This window comes from Rhododendron vialii, chromosome 13a, assembly GCF_030253575.1.
Source record: "Rhododendron vialii isolate Sample 1 chromosome 13a, ASM3025357v1".
Taxonomy (NCBI): domain Eukaryota; kingdom Viridiplantae; phylum Streptophyta; class Magnoliopsida; order Ericales; family Ericaceae; genus Rhododendron; species Rhododendron vialii.
The window spans coordinates 10,902,468-10,918,852 of NC_080569.1; the positions used below are offsets into that span (position 1 = coordinate 10,902,468).

The 16,385-nt window shown below is 38.3% G+C and overlaps 2 protein-coding genes across 2 annotated transcripts; both read right to left on the minus strand.

Moving 5' to 3' along the window:
- Nucleotides 1-46: 46 nt before the first annotated feature.
- Nucleotides 47-7,431, minus strand: LOC131314921 (protein CNGC15b-like). The gene is made up of 8 exons (XM_058343851.1): nt 7,085-7,431; nt 5,875-5,972; nt 5,035-5,524; nt 3,158-3,370; nt 2,083-2,378; nt 1,876-1,987; nt 1,205-1,441; nt 47-936 (listed from the first exon to the last, which is right to left on the minus strand). The coding sequence occupies exons 2-8, from the start codon at nt 5,901-5,903 to the stop codon at nt 247-249; spliced, it is 2,067 nt and encodes a 688-aa protein (XP_058199834.1). The 5' UTR covers nt 5,904-5,972; nt 7,085-7,431; the 3' UTR covers nt 47-246.
- Nucleotides 7,432-10,227: 2,796 nt separating this feature from the next.
- LOC131314923 (exosome complex component RRP41-like) lies at nt 10,228-15,769 on the minus strand. The gene is made up of 7 exons (XM_058343853.1): nt 15,454-15,769; nt 13,662-13,740; nt 13,034-13,136; nt 12,811-12,931; nt 12,323-12,411; nt 11,656-11,805; nt 10,228-11,263 (listed from the first exon to the last, which is right to left on the minus strand). The coding sequence occupies exons 1-7, from the start codon at nt 15,590-15,592 to the stop codon at nt 11,174-11,176; spliced, it is 771 nt and encodes a 256-aa protein (XP_058199836.1). The 5' UTR covers nt 15,593-15,769; the 3' UTR covers nt 10,228-11,173.
- Nucleotides 15,770-16,385: the final 616 nt, after the last annotated feature.

Below are 16,385 nucleotides of genomic sequence, written 5' to 3' on the forward strand. Positions count from 1 at the left end.
CAACAGAAAAGATAGGACACGTGAAAAGAAAGCATAAAACTGTCAATGAAACAACACTGGACAGTCCAGATTCACACCTTTCAACTGGAGGTCAAATTTGTCCACAACTATGGTTAACAATTGCAAAATTGTCCAGAATTCTGCTAAGTTCTTTTTGTAGGAGTTTTGTACAATGTCAAATGTCCACTTGTATGGCCAATTCAACAGGAAAGACAGAATTGAAGCTTCTAAACCTATTTATCGTCCTCAGTCTTCATAAAAATCAGGCTCCGCTGGCTTCGGCTGCGGACTCATAAGGCCCGAGTCCGACCCAAAGCCGCTACTCCTTGTACTCATCCGCAACCTCGCCGCATACCATGCTAACCCCGACCTCGATTGGGACCCCGATACCTCCTCTCCATTCACACCCAAATCCATGAACGACCCCAAGCCTTTGTGTTCCTTCAAATGAAGCTCCGCCAGTTCCTTCCGCTTCTTATACCTCCTCCATGCGGCCTGTATGTAACACGCGGCCCACGTCTGCCATTGGTGTGAGTGGAAGCGGAACTTGTGCCTTATTTGCTTGCTATGTAGCCTCCTAAACTGCGACGCCACAAATTTTATGTCCTCTGCCACGAGTGCAAATGCCTCAACGTCAGAAATGGCCTTGACAGTGCGCGTGGAAGAGGGGAGGATTCCGTTTGGGTGCGGGTGGAGAGCCCACGTTAGGAGTTCCTCGCCACAGAAGTCGCCGGGGCCAATCCAGCATGAGTTAAAGAAACCAGTGCGGCCGCCGTTGGTGGTGTACGAATCGAGGTGGCCTCGGATTATGAATAGCATTTCAGTAACGGGGTCACCCTCTCTTTCTAGGAATGTGTCTTTGGTGCATAGGGTGGGCTTCAGCCTCTCGCATATTGAGTCTAGCATCCGATCATCCATGTGATCAAACAACGCGACCTATTGCATTGGCAAATCGTAATCCATGAAGAACTAATAGTACTGGTGCTGTACATCATCAGAATATTTAAACGAAAGGTTCATTTCCTATGTGTCTCCTCACATGGCGTATTGGGTTCCACTACTTTTCAAAAATTGAACACCACACATGGACACAGTCCGTAAGTTGATTAAAAACACAAAGAAGGTGAAAAAAGGCAAAATATATACGGTTACATATGCTATTTATCTTGATACTAAGCTCATTGAATAATAGTAGTGGACTTACTCGTCGAACTAAGTTGAGACATAGGTGGCGTTTAATTTGTCGTCGAAGATCAGTAGGGAGGTCTTTGAGAATAGCTTCTTCATCAACTCCTTGAGTGGCAACCCACTTATATTGATCATATTTCCGCACGTACTGTCTTAGTTCCTGCGGTAGTTGCCTGTGGTGCATCCATTGCTCTGTATCAGCTCTCCTGAGCCTCCACTCCTCTAATCGCGCTGTTGCCGACATGATATACATCTGCCAGTCAAAAAACTTACTCCCCTTTAGACAATATTATTTAGGAAAATTTGTTGAGTTCAGAAGGCTAAGACTTAGTATTATTTATTTATTTTGGCACTATTTTCTTTTTGATCATTGACCAAGTAATCCCCACCACACTAAAATACCGCCCCCCTTTAAGAACCCTAATCAAATGTACTCAGACTTTATCATAACCTTGTAAGTTAACCTGAATTCTATCCCCTGAATGGGGAACGGACGGTCCAATACTTGCCATGACCCATGAGAGGGGTAGGTAGGTACCTCTGCCTCAGCAGGGATCACAGATTATGAACAACCCAACCTTTATCTCACATACCTTGGACTAGACTGTCTGATCGACACATCTTGGCATTGAGAGACAAGCATCCCAAAGTTTCTATAATAGTTTCATTTCCTATTAATCAACAAACCTGCATATTCCCGATGAGCAAGGCAAGGAGAATCAGCCCAACAGTTGCAATAAGGCAGGAATAAATATTCTCTCCAATGTCAATGCTAGTTGAGAGATTCTGTCCAGTAGAGCTGTACAAATAATTACATACACCAATTACACACTCAAAAAAACTTTTGCTTTTGATTTAAGTGTTCTATTGACAAGTTCTAGAAACTATTTTTACCTCAGATTCCTCAGGCCAAACCAGAGGCAGGAGAAGAACTTGTTGAAGAAAAGGCCAGAGGTAATCCCAAATTGTGCTGCAGGACCATATATACCCCACTGATAATAGGTATTAATTGGGTTACAGTCGGTTGTGACATTGCTTGAAAGAAACCAAGCAGTTCTATTGGGGTCATTGATCGTGCTGCAGTCGAAGTAGCTGTAAGTACAAGAAATCGAGTTTTCTTGGTCGCAAACACTCCTCCAACAGGCTTCTTCTCTCTCTATCGACAAAAGGTACCAAGTTCCTCCCACAACCTATATTATCACAACAAAATGGAAAATAAAATTGTAGATTTGCATGAAGTTTTGAATTGAGGTATCTGAAATTCTGAATATGTAACAATTGCAGTGGCGGCATAATAGTATTAAGAGTATCGACTGATACAGTATAGGTATTGGGAATTGAGAGCCCAGTTGTGAATTTTGCAAAATGATAGACAAGAAAAAGAGTTTGAGTAGGTGCAAGTCGGCAGTGCAGGTGTTTGGATTTTGTTTCAATTAGGAAGTCTGTGACTCTGTGTCATCCTCTTTAAGAGGCTTTTGCTTCAGAATTATCATCTCTCGTCCTAAATAAAACGTACCGAACAAGCCTAGAGCTATCAACTGGATAGCAGATGGGTTATGTACTGATGCATAATGTGAACCAGCCGATGCACAGCCAATTTTGAATTCTACCAGCATGATGCATAACAATACCAAGTGGCGGAAAAACACAAACATATTGGCTGGCTAATATTTAAAACCATAATGACAACAAGAGATTAAAAGGCGCTAGTTTCTTTAACTTATCTAGACGCTTACATGGCGAGCCTACCACCATGAACAAGATAGCGGATTGGTTATGAAATGATACGTATTGCGAACTAGCCATTGCATATGCTATTTTGATTTCTTTAAGTGCACTGATTCTACTGAAAAGTAATGGCAGCTGAGAGTCGAAAAAACAAAAAATATCAGCCCCACGATATTCAAAACCCTTACATGTCAAAGGGAGAGAAAAGCGTTTAGTTTCTTTAACTTATTTGGAGACTTACATGACTACCCAGCATGTAGAACATGAGGTTATAAGCGGCCCCAACCCATGCTGTTGCAGTAACAATCCCAGTGGCCTTGGCTATCTTCATTGAGAGTGGATATGCCATGAATAGTCTTTGCATGTACTGTATTAGGATAATGAACCTTATGGCAGCATTTGTGTTGGAAATCGTCGGACCTTTTAGGTTAGGTAAAACTGCCCAAAACATCACCTGCAAATTCACATAAATGGGTAGTTGACCAAGTAAAATTGATAAGCAAGATATGATTGATTCTTGAATGGTGATGAAAAATCAGGGCTCTCTAACAATCCGGAAAAACCCTAATAGGATGAATGCGGATCACTAAGTAATACTACCAGCAAAAACTACGCAAGCAATCAATCATACAACGCAAAGATATACGTGGAAAACCATGAATGGGTAAAAACCATGGAAAGGAATCAAATCACTATAATCATTGTGCAGTTACAGATATATCTATCCAAACGAAGTAAATCCTCACAACGTTCTAAGTTACACCGCACCCAGTCATCTTGATCACCAACAGCCTTGAGTCCACAAACCCTCCAATAGACCTAACAGAAATCACCCTTAGGAATAGGTCTCAAAAACAGCCGCATGTCTTTGCTTCTGCCGCTTTTTTTTTTTTCAATCACAGTACACATTTGTATGTGGCTTGCCCACCTTTTGCTTTTGATGCCCCTTTTCTTTTATATCGCTGTGGTCAACCCTAGGAGGAAAAGAACAAGTCTATATTTAGACCTCTTGATTGGACCTCTTTTTCACGTTGGTTTTCATTTTAAAGGACAGAAGGTGCCGATTGATAACCAAATCGATCCCGTCTTTGCCAAAATTCGTCTCGCTATAGTCGACCTCCTTTTTTATCCAATACTCTCACTCTCAATTACAAATAATGACTTCTTCCACTCTAATCCTAAGCATACTCACTAGCCCATAAAAAAAAAAAAAAATACAATTCAATATAAATATAAATGTGTTTTGTTATACAGAATTGCCAATACAAGGAGACTCCCTAATTTCGTCCTTGCAGGTGATGATGTGTATTATACAATATCATATGAGGTTCGTGAATTCTACCATATTCAGAGTAAGACACCATTGTGTCTAGATCCAGTAAGAAAATAAGACAACAAGCAATGCAAACCAAACAGGTCCTATGGTCACTCCAAATTCAACCAGCAAATAATCCTTTGGATCTCGTCCTTATTTTCATAGTTCTCAGAAATCTGAAAAACATCTTGTTGAAGCTTCGTAGAAAGAGCTGTAATCGACAAAAAATCAGCAAACAGTTTTCAAGCATTTTTCAGCGCACAAATGCTAGCATTTAAAAATAAAAAACAGGAAACACAGAACGAACAATGAAAATGACACCAATAAAAGCCCAAATGCTTTTATTTCTGCACAAATAAACTAGGAGAGAAGTATTTTAGACTTACATTTTAGCAGATGCAATCATTTCCGTATCGAAGATGCTCATTTTAGTGTCTAATGTTCGGAAAACTCGAAAACTACATTTTGGTTTTACCGCAAATTGTGCTATTTTGACTTCCCATAAACATCTTCGAAAGACAATATTTGAAAATAGTGAGCCAAACTAGTTTAGCAGGTGTTCTGGAAAGCAAAAACAGGAAACCAGAGAAAAAAAAAAGTTACAGAAACCATATACTTTTTGTTCAGCCGGCAAAACAAAGAAAAAAATAGTAGCCATAAATGGTTGCCATATTGCAACCTGAAACATTTTATTGAAACAGTTCCAAATTCCAAAAAATGCTTCAAACCAGGTACCAAAGAAAACAGAAGAAACTGTCATCTTAGAAGCCAAAAAAACAAGGAAAAACTACTAGAATGAATACCTGTGGAATGGGCAGTGCGGCCATGAGATCGATCCAGAAACCTTTATTAAGGTACTGTTTAGCAATCTTCCACAAATCTATGATAAGCTCTCCTCTCCCAAAAACGCGAGACGAAGGAGCAACAAAAGCAGTCCGAAAGTGGACAATAATATTGATCACATAAAAACAATCTACAAGTGATCTCAAAACTGTAAGTACAATTTGAAAGGGAACACTGGTTTCCACACACATCTCTGGAGTGATTTCCTGCAAGAAAAAGAAGAGAGGATCCACCACAAGAGAAAGTAAACAAGCTGCTAAGAAAACCCGGTTCCATCTCCGTGCGCCACGGCTTCTCGGGTCCATTACAGATCTTGTTCTCGTTTTTTCATAGTCTTCAGAGAAGACTCTTGATAGAACCCTAGAATTTCTGCCAAATCTTTTGGGGTTCACCATTGCATGGTTTTGCTGGGTTGTAGGGAGATTTCCTAGTCCAGAATCATCTATGACCCTGAAAATAGCTGAAAATATTATAACCTGTTGGTTTTATGTTTTCTGCTTTCATATTCCAAAAGCCACAGAAAACTTGTCTGGTTGACAGATTTCCAAAATCGCTATGGTACATAGATTTGTTTTGTATCCTTTTCTTTTGGGGGGGGGGGGGGGACCCAAAAAAATGATGTTTGAAGATTCTTGAAACCAAATGAAAGAAATATCGGAGGTGTTTTTGTTTCAGATAGTGTTTTGGAAAATAGATTTTGAAAACAGCAATCAAATAGATTGGGACATGACAAATGTAAGAAGAAGAAATTGATTTGGCCTTGATGGTGACGATTAGTAATGGGATAAGAGGAGGCAGACCTTTTAAATCTCGATTTCCCGAAAGGCATGGTGTTGGAATCGAAGTCTTGATCTAGCTTCAATCAGAAGACTTGTTATGCATAAGACATGTTGAGTACCTGAGATATTAGGCCAGAATTTAGTGTTTCTTTGGTTCTTTTGAGATAGTTAGCAAAACAGACTGGTATACACATCTATAAACTAAGAACATTTCTAGCTTTTGACCTCAACTCCTTAGTCTGTCAAACATCAACATATTTCAAGACTTATAATTTGATAGCAATGTCAATGGATATAATTCAAATCAGTGAGTACAATAAGGAATGGATGTTAATGTTGATAGCAGTGTTTGGGTTTTTTATTTTTCCATTTTCATGACTACAATAAGGAATGGAGGACTTTTAGGTATATTCTGTTTGTTGTGTGCATTCCAAGGAGTTGACAATGGGATTCAAAACTCAGGTTTTACGAATACTACTACCTCCCCCTGTTGCTTACTCACTCCTTTCAAAGTTGCCTACTGAGACAAGGCATCATAAAAAATTAGAACCTAATTTTATTCTATTAGTAATTGTATTGAATATGGACCCTTCCATATCATAAACATTAATCAATTTATTTATCAAGTTTTCACACACAGATTCATTCAACACTTTAGTGTGTCTCAACTCCAAGATGCAGATTGATCAGCATTATTAATTTAAAGCGAATATGCTCCCCAGGCCAAAATCACACATTTTTTTACAATACAAAAAAGGTTATTGATTTTGGCGCTCCAAAAATTACTGATGTGCTCCAACAAGTGGAGTGCCAAAATCAATTCCTAATACAGATTGATTTTGGCACTCCACTTTTGGAGTGCAACAGTACTGTTTTTATATTCCCCAATTCTGACTTGTTCTCTCACAGTTGGCAACTATCTGTCCCAACCATTGATAATTGTTATTCCAAGGTGGTTTATATAGTTTAATACCAGTACCGTGTGGGGATTCCTGTTGCAAATTGATTCAAAATCTGTACTTGCCGGAGTTTCCTCCTTTTTTGTTGATAAATGTAACCGGAGTTTCCATTATTCTCAGTTTAAGTCCACTCATCATTTTCCTTCGTCAAAAAAATAAAAATTTTCAAACCCTAAAAGTTCAACAATCAGAAGTATTCTACTCCAGCCCGACCCAGGGTTTGAATAAGGAGATTTGAGTATAGAAATTCAAGCATTTAAGTAAAAATTTACCTCTCCCATGCCAGAAGAAGCTCCAATCGATGGTAACCATATCTTCTTCCACATTATTCCTGCACATCGGGTTGTAAGCCCACTCAGAACCGTCGGCGACAATACCCGCCGCCCGTGATAAAACCATCACCACCAAGCTTGGCCTAGTGGTCAGGGTCTCGAACTCAGGGTTTGCTCAGGCTTTGCTATGCTTTAATTGGGCTCCACAAGTGTTCTCGCATCTCGAATTAGCGTGAAATTCAGTTGGGACCCAACTGAGGGGGTGAGGGTGTGTGCTCATTTAATTTTCCCGGCACGACGAGGATAGTGGTACTGAGGTAGAATATATTTCTCTCTCCTCCCAAACAAACAGAGTTGAGGTCCCATTGGCGCGAGATGGGTGCTGTAGTGCCGCTGATTCGGTTGTTCATTTTGGTAATAGATAGTTTGAATTTTCAACCGAGTAATGTACAATTAAGATTTATAGAAGTTTGAATTAAATCTGAGTTGTTCGTACTGAAATGAACAACAGGATCGATCGAACAGCACGGTCTAGTGTAGTGCAGCAGCAGTAACCCCAAACAGCGAGAGACCCATCTGATTGGAGCGAGAAACTAGGGTTGAGCAAGTATGATTAGAAACTTCAAATTATGGTTTCAAACGTCAATAGTAATTTTCTTCCTTGCGCAAAAGTAATTCGTTTATAAACAAAAAAAAAAAAAACCGAAGTCCGATTACCTGATTTTTGGCATGGATATTTTGTAGACAAGTTTAAGCTTTGTTTGTAAATTTTGTAATTTAGGAAAACTGGGAGAAAGGAAAGTTAAAAAAAAAAAAAAATCTCTCCTATTGTCTGGACTGGAGAGAAAATAAATAGTAATTCAAGTTTTGTGAATAGTAAAAATTTTTCCTCATTTTCTTTTCCATTATTTTTCCTAATCCTAAGTTCCAAACAAAGCCTAAAAGAAATGAACGATACCGATCATTTTCTTTAGTGCAAGACGAACCTAGAAAGTTGATCTTAAACGCACTTGATTGGAACTCAAAGCATCTCCAACCGAAGCATGCCAAATTTGAGGTGGATATTCAACGTAAATTTTTGACAGCTTCCTCCGTTCCAATCAAGTTGCCTTTCCTTAGACCAAGTTCATGTGTAATTGAAGCTTGCTCTAAACATGTCAATTTTGGCATCAAGCTAGTGGGATGCCAATTTTTGAAAAACATAACCGTGTGAAATTTTTGACTGTTTGAATTTGAAAAATGTCGTTTGACATAAGGGTTGGAGAGGAATAGATTGATGTCAAATAAAAAGAATTAGGTTTAAGGGTTAGAAAGGAGGTTTTGAGAATTGGAAATGCCAAAATGCCACATAAACCTTCAAAAAAAAAATTGACATCTCCAATTTGAAATCAAGTGTTGGAGATGCTCTCAGTGTATCTCTCGTGTGCTCATATCCCCTATCCAACTACTCTTATGTAATTACTAATAGGGCCGTGATAATGCCACGAACACTTTCTTTAGTGCCACGACATGATGTGCTCTATTGACTGCTCCGGGTAAGCAAACTTTCATCATTACTCTTTCTTCTTCTTCGTCCTCTCTCTCTCTCTGTATATCTTTTTTTTTCTTTTCCTATCCGCTACTTCCCTTGCCGACAAGCACCATCACCCTCCACAGATCCACATTCTCTTCTTCCTTTTCTTCTCATCCTCCTCCATCACCATAAGGCCCCTATTTCCACCACCGCCCTATTCTGTTATCCTTCTTTATTGACTGAAAAAAATAGAATTAAAATCCATGCCTCATTAAACCTCCTTCAATAATTCGATTACATCCCCCTCTATGAACCATACATGCAAATAAATAATTACCGGAGATCATCATCATATTTTCGTTGTGTAAAAACCAATTACTTAATAGAAAACGCAATCAGCCATTTCTCTCTCTATCATCATATTTGATGTTGTGTTCGATTCCTTTTCACAATATTAAATAGTAACATAAATCGATCTTGCTTATCCCAAAAAAAAAAAAGATAAATCGATATTAAAATATAAATTGTGTAATGGGTATGACTGTGTTGCAGGATTTCATTGATCAACAACTGCTATCATGGTTGTCATTACCGAAGGAGGAGGGTGTCGATCTGGGCTTAACCTGCGCGATCGAGATGGGTCTACATCCAAGAAGGGTCAAAGGATATGAAGACAAATCACAAATCATTGCCCTTTGCGATGGTATCGTCGGCGACCGAGAACGAATTGATGAGTGAGAGAGTAGAACGACCAAATAAGAAAAGTGATTACAGAAGCAGGAGAGAGAGAGGAAATAGGGGTATTATTGTAAGACAACTTAACACTGTCGTGGCATTAAAGAAAGTTTTCGTGGCATTATCGCCACCCTTACTAATATCATAATTGTATAATTGTATAGTCGGATATTTATATACAATAATAAAAAACTAATTGTATAAATGTCCGACTATATTTAACAAACATACTTGTATACATCTCACTGGCTGAGATAACTGATTAATTCTTTGTTTCAACTTTCATTGTATGATTGATTGACTTGATTTATAATTATTGGTTTACTAAGTGTTTGTCTATTTGAAACATTTATTTCTTCACCGTTATGGAGAAATGTACTATTAATTAACAATTATTCTAGAATCACACTCAACTTTCACACCCAACTCATATGATTTGTGGCCCCCACACACTTACACATCCAATGTGTGTGGTGACTACAAATTATGTGAATGAGTGTGTATTTGGATGTGTAAATTAGATGTGATTGTAGCATGGTTGATTAATTAAAGCCATCAATAAAATCATCTCTGTCATCCTAAAAACTTGCCCCCCAATCAATTCCTTTTTTTGAATTTTGCATTTTTCTTTGTAAATTGTCTTCCATGAATTATTCTCTTTTTAATCACCCTATATGTATACATATGTATTTTGCTATTGGCATAATTTGGCAAAAAAATATGGCAAAATGTGGACCATAATTGATTGGTCGAATTTGTAACCAGATCTTAGCAAAAATCATTATTGGTTCAGATTCGACACCAAGTTTAGCTTTGGCAAACCTTGCAACATCAGCTGCAAAGAAAACAACAAATAAATTTCTGACAGAAAATCAGATCCGAGCCTCTCAACCACAAGCTAATTTCATGGCAATCCCTCCGTTTTAATCAATCAGTAAAAATAAAGACTTACAAATTCTTCAACTTGAGAGTTAACCCAGGTTGCTGATGGACCCTTGGAATGTTTCAAATCCACCTAAGGATTCAACGGTGACAAAAGCAAGATAAAAGGGATCCAGTATCTTAAAGATGTATTGGTAGATAGATATCGGTACAATTTCATTAAGGGGGCAAGAGCCATCCAACGGTTACTTTTTAAGATCAAACTTTTTTTTTTCTAAAATAGCAATGCAGGGGTGGAGCAGAACAGCCATATTTTTTGCTATATATGTCGTTTTACGGCGAAGTCATTTTGGCACCGACGGTGGACTTGCTTCAAAGAGCCAAAGCTAGATAAATCGACAGAATTTGCATGAATACAAGGATCAAAATTCAGGCCAACCCACATCGTGGAAGTGCATAATTTGTTGACCTGGGTACAAGGAAAAAAAAAAAGAGGAAAATTTATAGAAATGGTCCTAGTTTCATCCGAGTCTTATTTTCGTCATCCAAGTATCAATTACAACTCTTTTGACATTCAAGTTTGGTTTTTGTACCAAATTGGTCCAATTGATAACTCTCAGCCAAACTGGACGGAAAAAATCCATTTGATGGCAGTTTGCACGTTGCAATTCGTACCAAGTTGGTCCAATTGATGACGTTTGCCCTCAATCTCATTTTTTCCATCCACTTTGGTTGATAGACGTTATCAATTAGATCAACTTGGTACAAAAACCAAATTTGAAGGTCAAAAGAGTTGCAATTGATACTCGGAGACAAAAATGAGACTCAGGTGAAACAAGGAGGACCATTTCTATAAATTTCCCCAAAAAAAAAAAAGACAGCCATAATCAGCAAAATTAAAACAAAGAGACATGTATATCGGTGCCACATAAGAGAAAAAGCAAATGATTACTTGATTTCTAATCTTGTACAGGAGAAGCAGCCTCTTTCAAACATGACCTCATGATCTTCCCCAGTTTAGAGCAAGCATCAAGGCATAGCTCCATTGCCTGTCCATAGAAGTTAAAGTTTCGTAACCATATATAAATAGTAGTTGTAGTTAAATCATCAAAATCAAACTATGAGAATCATCTTTTTATTTTCGTGTCCCAAAATAATCTTGAGTTTTGGCATTTTTAACAAACACCACAGAAAGAACAACTTCCGGACGAGCAATTTCTCACTGTGATGCCACCTAGGATACTTTAAGTGATAAGCTGACTGCTAAATATAAGAAAAATGTGACCACTGCCATCAGTTCCCAACCACAGAATACAGCACTGAATAGTGTGCTTATCACATACTCTAAATTTGAGGTATAGACATCCATAAGTGGCCAAAGAATAAAAAGAAAACAGTGAACAAACAAAACACAGGACACTAGTTGAGTTGATTTCCATACCTCGTGAATCTTCGGGGTTGACCATTCTCCAGTAACAGTCAGTTGAGTAACCTCGTTACGGGAAGGCATACAAGTTATCATTAAGCTTCCATCTTGGTAGCTTTCTTCTTCTGAAATGGGATCGATGACAAGGTTCTTCCCTAGACAAGACTAGAGAAAGAAGGAAAGAAAATGATGTGAGAGTTCAACCATAGTACTCTACAGCTTACAAGAAACACAAAATCCTTCCTAATCATGTAAGCAGTATACATATCCAGATACTCAAAGGAAATGGCTCATCAAACTCCTGGTGTAATTTTGTTAAAACCACTTTGATATGTGGTAGATGTCTACACAATTGTTGAAAAAAAAAATGCCAAACAAATTACTTGCTCGTCCAAGGATCAGACATGGGAAGATACTCAAAAATAAGAATGAATAGTTCATCTGAATCCTATTCTGGTTCAATCGAGTCTTTCAAACATTTTCTTTCACAGGAAAAGGAAGCGCGATTTAAATCAATGGGGAAATTTTTTCTAGAGAGCAAACCCTTTGTTTCCACTCAAAGCAAAAAGCATCCTATACGAACAACGAATGCCCCCAAACTTATCAAAAAAATTGAATGCCCCCGACTCCCCATAACATGGAATGTGGAAAATAATTTTCTAATACTGGCATGCATACATACCACAGAAACAGAGGCAATCAAGTCATACATCATAATCCCTGCATCCGCTAGTGCTAGACTAGCACATGATATCACCACAGGAAGATCACCTGCAACAACATTCTTATCACAGTATGAACAAACTAATAGTAATAATGCCTTTTCTAGTTATTATCTAGCAAGAATGACAGAAAGGGCAAGTCAATTGCCATTTCCTGTCATTTACAAAATCAGAAGTCCAAAACTCGGGTCACTATTTACTCAGCAAAAAGCCATTATTTAGTAGTGGTCCCATCAGTACATGTTATTGTCTGGATAAATTGATTAGTGGCAAACCATAAATCACCGAAATGGAATACTTAACCCTCTACAAGGAAAAAAAGGGACGGTATTACAATAAACATAGCCCAAAATCTCTAGTTCATCTTTCATTAAACCAAGCTTCTATGCGTAAAGGTTGATAAAAAAAAATTGAGACTAATGCACTGCTGAATTAAACTCAAGCTTACCGCCACCAGATTCCAACACCAATGCAAAAACATCCACAGTAGTCTTAGGAAAAGAATCCAGTATTATACCACCTTCCAAAGCTTTATGAAGAATCGAAGAAAACTCCTTGTGGTCTGATCCCTAATACATGGAGGAATTGGACATTCAGTATAACAAGAGTAAAACAGGACACGGAAGCAGTGTGATAATATTGTATATACATATTAGTAATATTACCCCTACCTGTCCACGAACTGGGGTAGCAAAAGTTGTATAACTGACATTGCAATTCAGCCGCCCTATATCACTGTACATCATTGCTTTCTTACTTTCCCTTGGCCCAAATCTGAACCAAACAAAAACAAGAAGAAAAATCATGGCCAGATATAATTAAACAAACCAGATGGTTTAACATGTAAAACCAAAATGAACTGGCCCACAACATAATCAGAATGCAAGGGCTATCTTGAATAGTTTTCACTTCAGGACTGTTATTTTACTCCTAATCGGCAATGAGAAACTCAAATTCAGAGATCTAGCATGCAACATCATTGTGTTATTCTAACAAGCCAGTAAATATAAGTGCAAAACCAAAGACAAAAGTGGGAAGGGTGATTTCTGCAATTCGTGCACTAGAAAGCCCATTCAATCCCTCACTGCTGGTCCCGATCTTGTGGTGGGGATGGCTTGCAGACACAGGTACAAACCTAAAACCCATTTACCCATTACACAACGTAGCTTTAGTCAAACGTCATTCCCATGTTCAGCAGGCCCAACTAGTTACGATTGTGCCAGCTGCTAAGTTACCAGACAAGAATGATGATCATAGGAAACAAAAAAAGTCAAGCATGCATGCAAACGAGATACCCACACGGACACGATGACCTTTGTATTCCCAAATTCTGCATAAGCAGATCCAGAAGCTGAATTCACTGCACCAGTCCTTAAAACTGCAAACCACAAACCACAGTGTTCATGTAACTTAGTTGAGCAGTAACTACCCAGTGCCATAGCTCATAGCAATTTACAAGAAAAGGACACCATGAACTAAACACGAGCGCATAAGACAATAATGATTAGGTTCAGAATGCTAAAAAGAGAGATCATAGTATATATCCACAAGTTCCCTGGAAGATTTTTTTTAAAAACTAAGTACCCAAAATACTTCAAGGGATGCAACAACATGAGTTGATTCCTATCCTCTATGCTCAACCTCCTTTAATTAAATATTGCCATCGTGATCGAAAACACACTAAAAAGTCCAATAATGCGAAACAATGAAACATGATTACTAGGAGTCTATGGTCCACAAAAGTGGATTACAAAAAGGTGAGCAGGGAAAAGAGGTACCAATTAGTAAGTACTGAACTACAAGGTTACAGATGACATGCTAAAAGATCATTTGCATTATATTCTAGGAAGTTTGTCTTCAGATGTTAATTGTTGCTTTCCTTCTTTTATGAAGAACAAAATATGTTTGCAGAAGACCCACTTGTTTTAAACTTTAATGAAAGAGTATGTAGTAAGAAAAAAGTATCTTAAACAAGACATTCCAGTGCTCATTAGAAAAGGAACAAAGTTACTTTCCATAGATGAATTTCCACACAAAATGGCGATCTAACAGTGCATCCCAACTATCACCAATTCACCATTATCTAATGTAACTCAAACGGCAACCAATTCATTGCAAAAATGTGCAGTAGAGTGAAGAATGGGTTTGATCAGAATGTTAGAAGAAAGACATCACACACATTGGGGTAAGCAATGTCCAAGTTTCTCCACAACAAAACTGTAACATGAAAGGAGATATCCAATAACACCAATAATGGAACCATTTCAAAGGTTGGGCAGTGAAGATAACAAGACACTTGAGCATAAGATATTTTACGACTAAAAGATTGCAAGCTAAATGAGTTTCACAAATAAGAAGACAGGCCATGCAAGAGAAGCATGCTTTGCCAGTGCAAAATAATTTGTCAGTCACATATAATGTTAGCACTGGTTATAGCAACATGTATGCGAAGGCAGATAATGCTTGCAGTTGACATAACTCATTTTACGTGTCAACAAACTATGCAGGACGCCCAAACAAGCAAAAGAATATAGGAATACCACATAAAAAGAACAAATCAATGTGCACGTAGGCTAGAGACTCTCTCGTAAAGGTTCTTTGACATTACAGAGGATTACAAAAGAAGTGGAAGCTCAATAGTTACTAGCGTGACAATTTCAATAAATACCACAGAAAACGAGTGAATGCGCACTAAGGTTGGTATTCAATTGGAAAGGTTCTTTGATATCACGGAGCATCATCTAAGACACCAAATCTCTACAGTTGCAATTGCACCAAAATAGCTTCCCAACAAAACGAAACCACATACTAGCAATGTACTAAATCACGAGGCCTGGAAGGATTATCGCACATAAAACACCGCGAAAACGTAAAATTCTTAAATGTTGCCACTGGAGAATATTAGTGTATGATATCACACCTCCTTGATTCTACAGACACTACCCCGAACACAAAAGGAACAGCCTTCAAGGCTCCAGAATCAAGTAAAGAAGAAAACATTTACGTGGCATGATTAATTAATTTGGATAACATCATATTAGAAACCCTAGCGCGACAAAACAAACTAACAGTAAAGGGGGGAGAGGCGTACAGGCAGGGCGGCACTGATGGAAGCCGCGGCCGTCGGGGCGAACCCAGTCGACGTCGTTGAAAATGGGCGGTCTCTTCTTGTTCTGTGTAGTCGGCGACGGCGAGTAGGTCGTCGGAGTTGCTCCGGATTTGCCGGCCATTTCTCTGTGTGTGTGTGTGTGTGTGTGTGTGTGTGTGTGTGTGGCTTCTCACTTTACGAAGCGCAGGGGTGCAAGCGCAGTTCGCAACCTTTCTTCTGCCAGGTTTAAAGAACTGGAAAAAGAAACGCTCATTTCGACCCGACTTGAAGCCCGGTTAGGGAGCCCAAACCCATTTTTCCGGTGGGTGATGATGGTGGGCAAAATAAGTTTTTATTTTGGCTGTGTGTTTGGTTCTTGGACGTAGTATCTAGCGCGTGTTCGTGGTCGCGCGGTTCGTTGGTTTCGCCGGCATTTAGCAGCAAAGGATCGTAGCGATTGACCTTTTCGGTGGATGTTTTTTGGATGGTTTATCTTAGGGATTGATAATGTTTAAAAATAGCAACGTATCCTTAATGGCTTAGGAACTGATGTAGGACAAAAATGTAGAGTTTTTGTATTTTATTTTTATTGTTTTAGAATAAAATTTTGGCTAGGAAGATTTTCGTTTAGATTAGAATTATAAACTTTCCATATTCAGTTTGATTTTGATTTCTACATTTATTAGGATTCTTGGTCTATAAGAATTAGGATTTTATTTTAATTAATTAGGAATTATCTTTTATTTAATGCCGCTTGTTTTGGCATGATTTATTATTTCTTCTTTTACAATAGGATTTCTAGGGTTAGGGTCTTATAAAAAGGGCTGTAACCTATTCAATTATAAAACTTTTATAGCTTATTATCAATAATATTCAGACTTTGTCTTTTTCTCTTGAAGATTCAAGAACTGCTCGTGGCTACGAGTACCTATCAT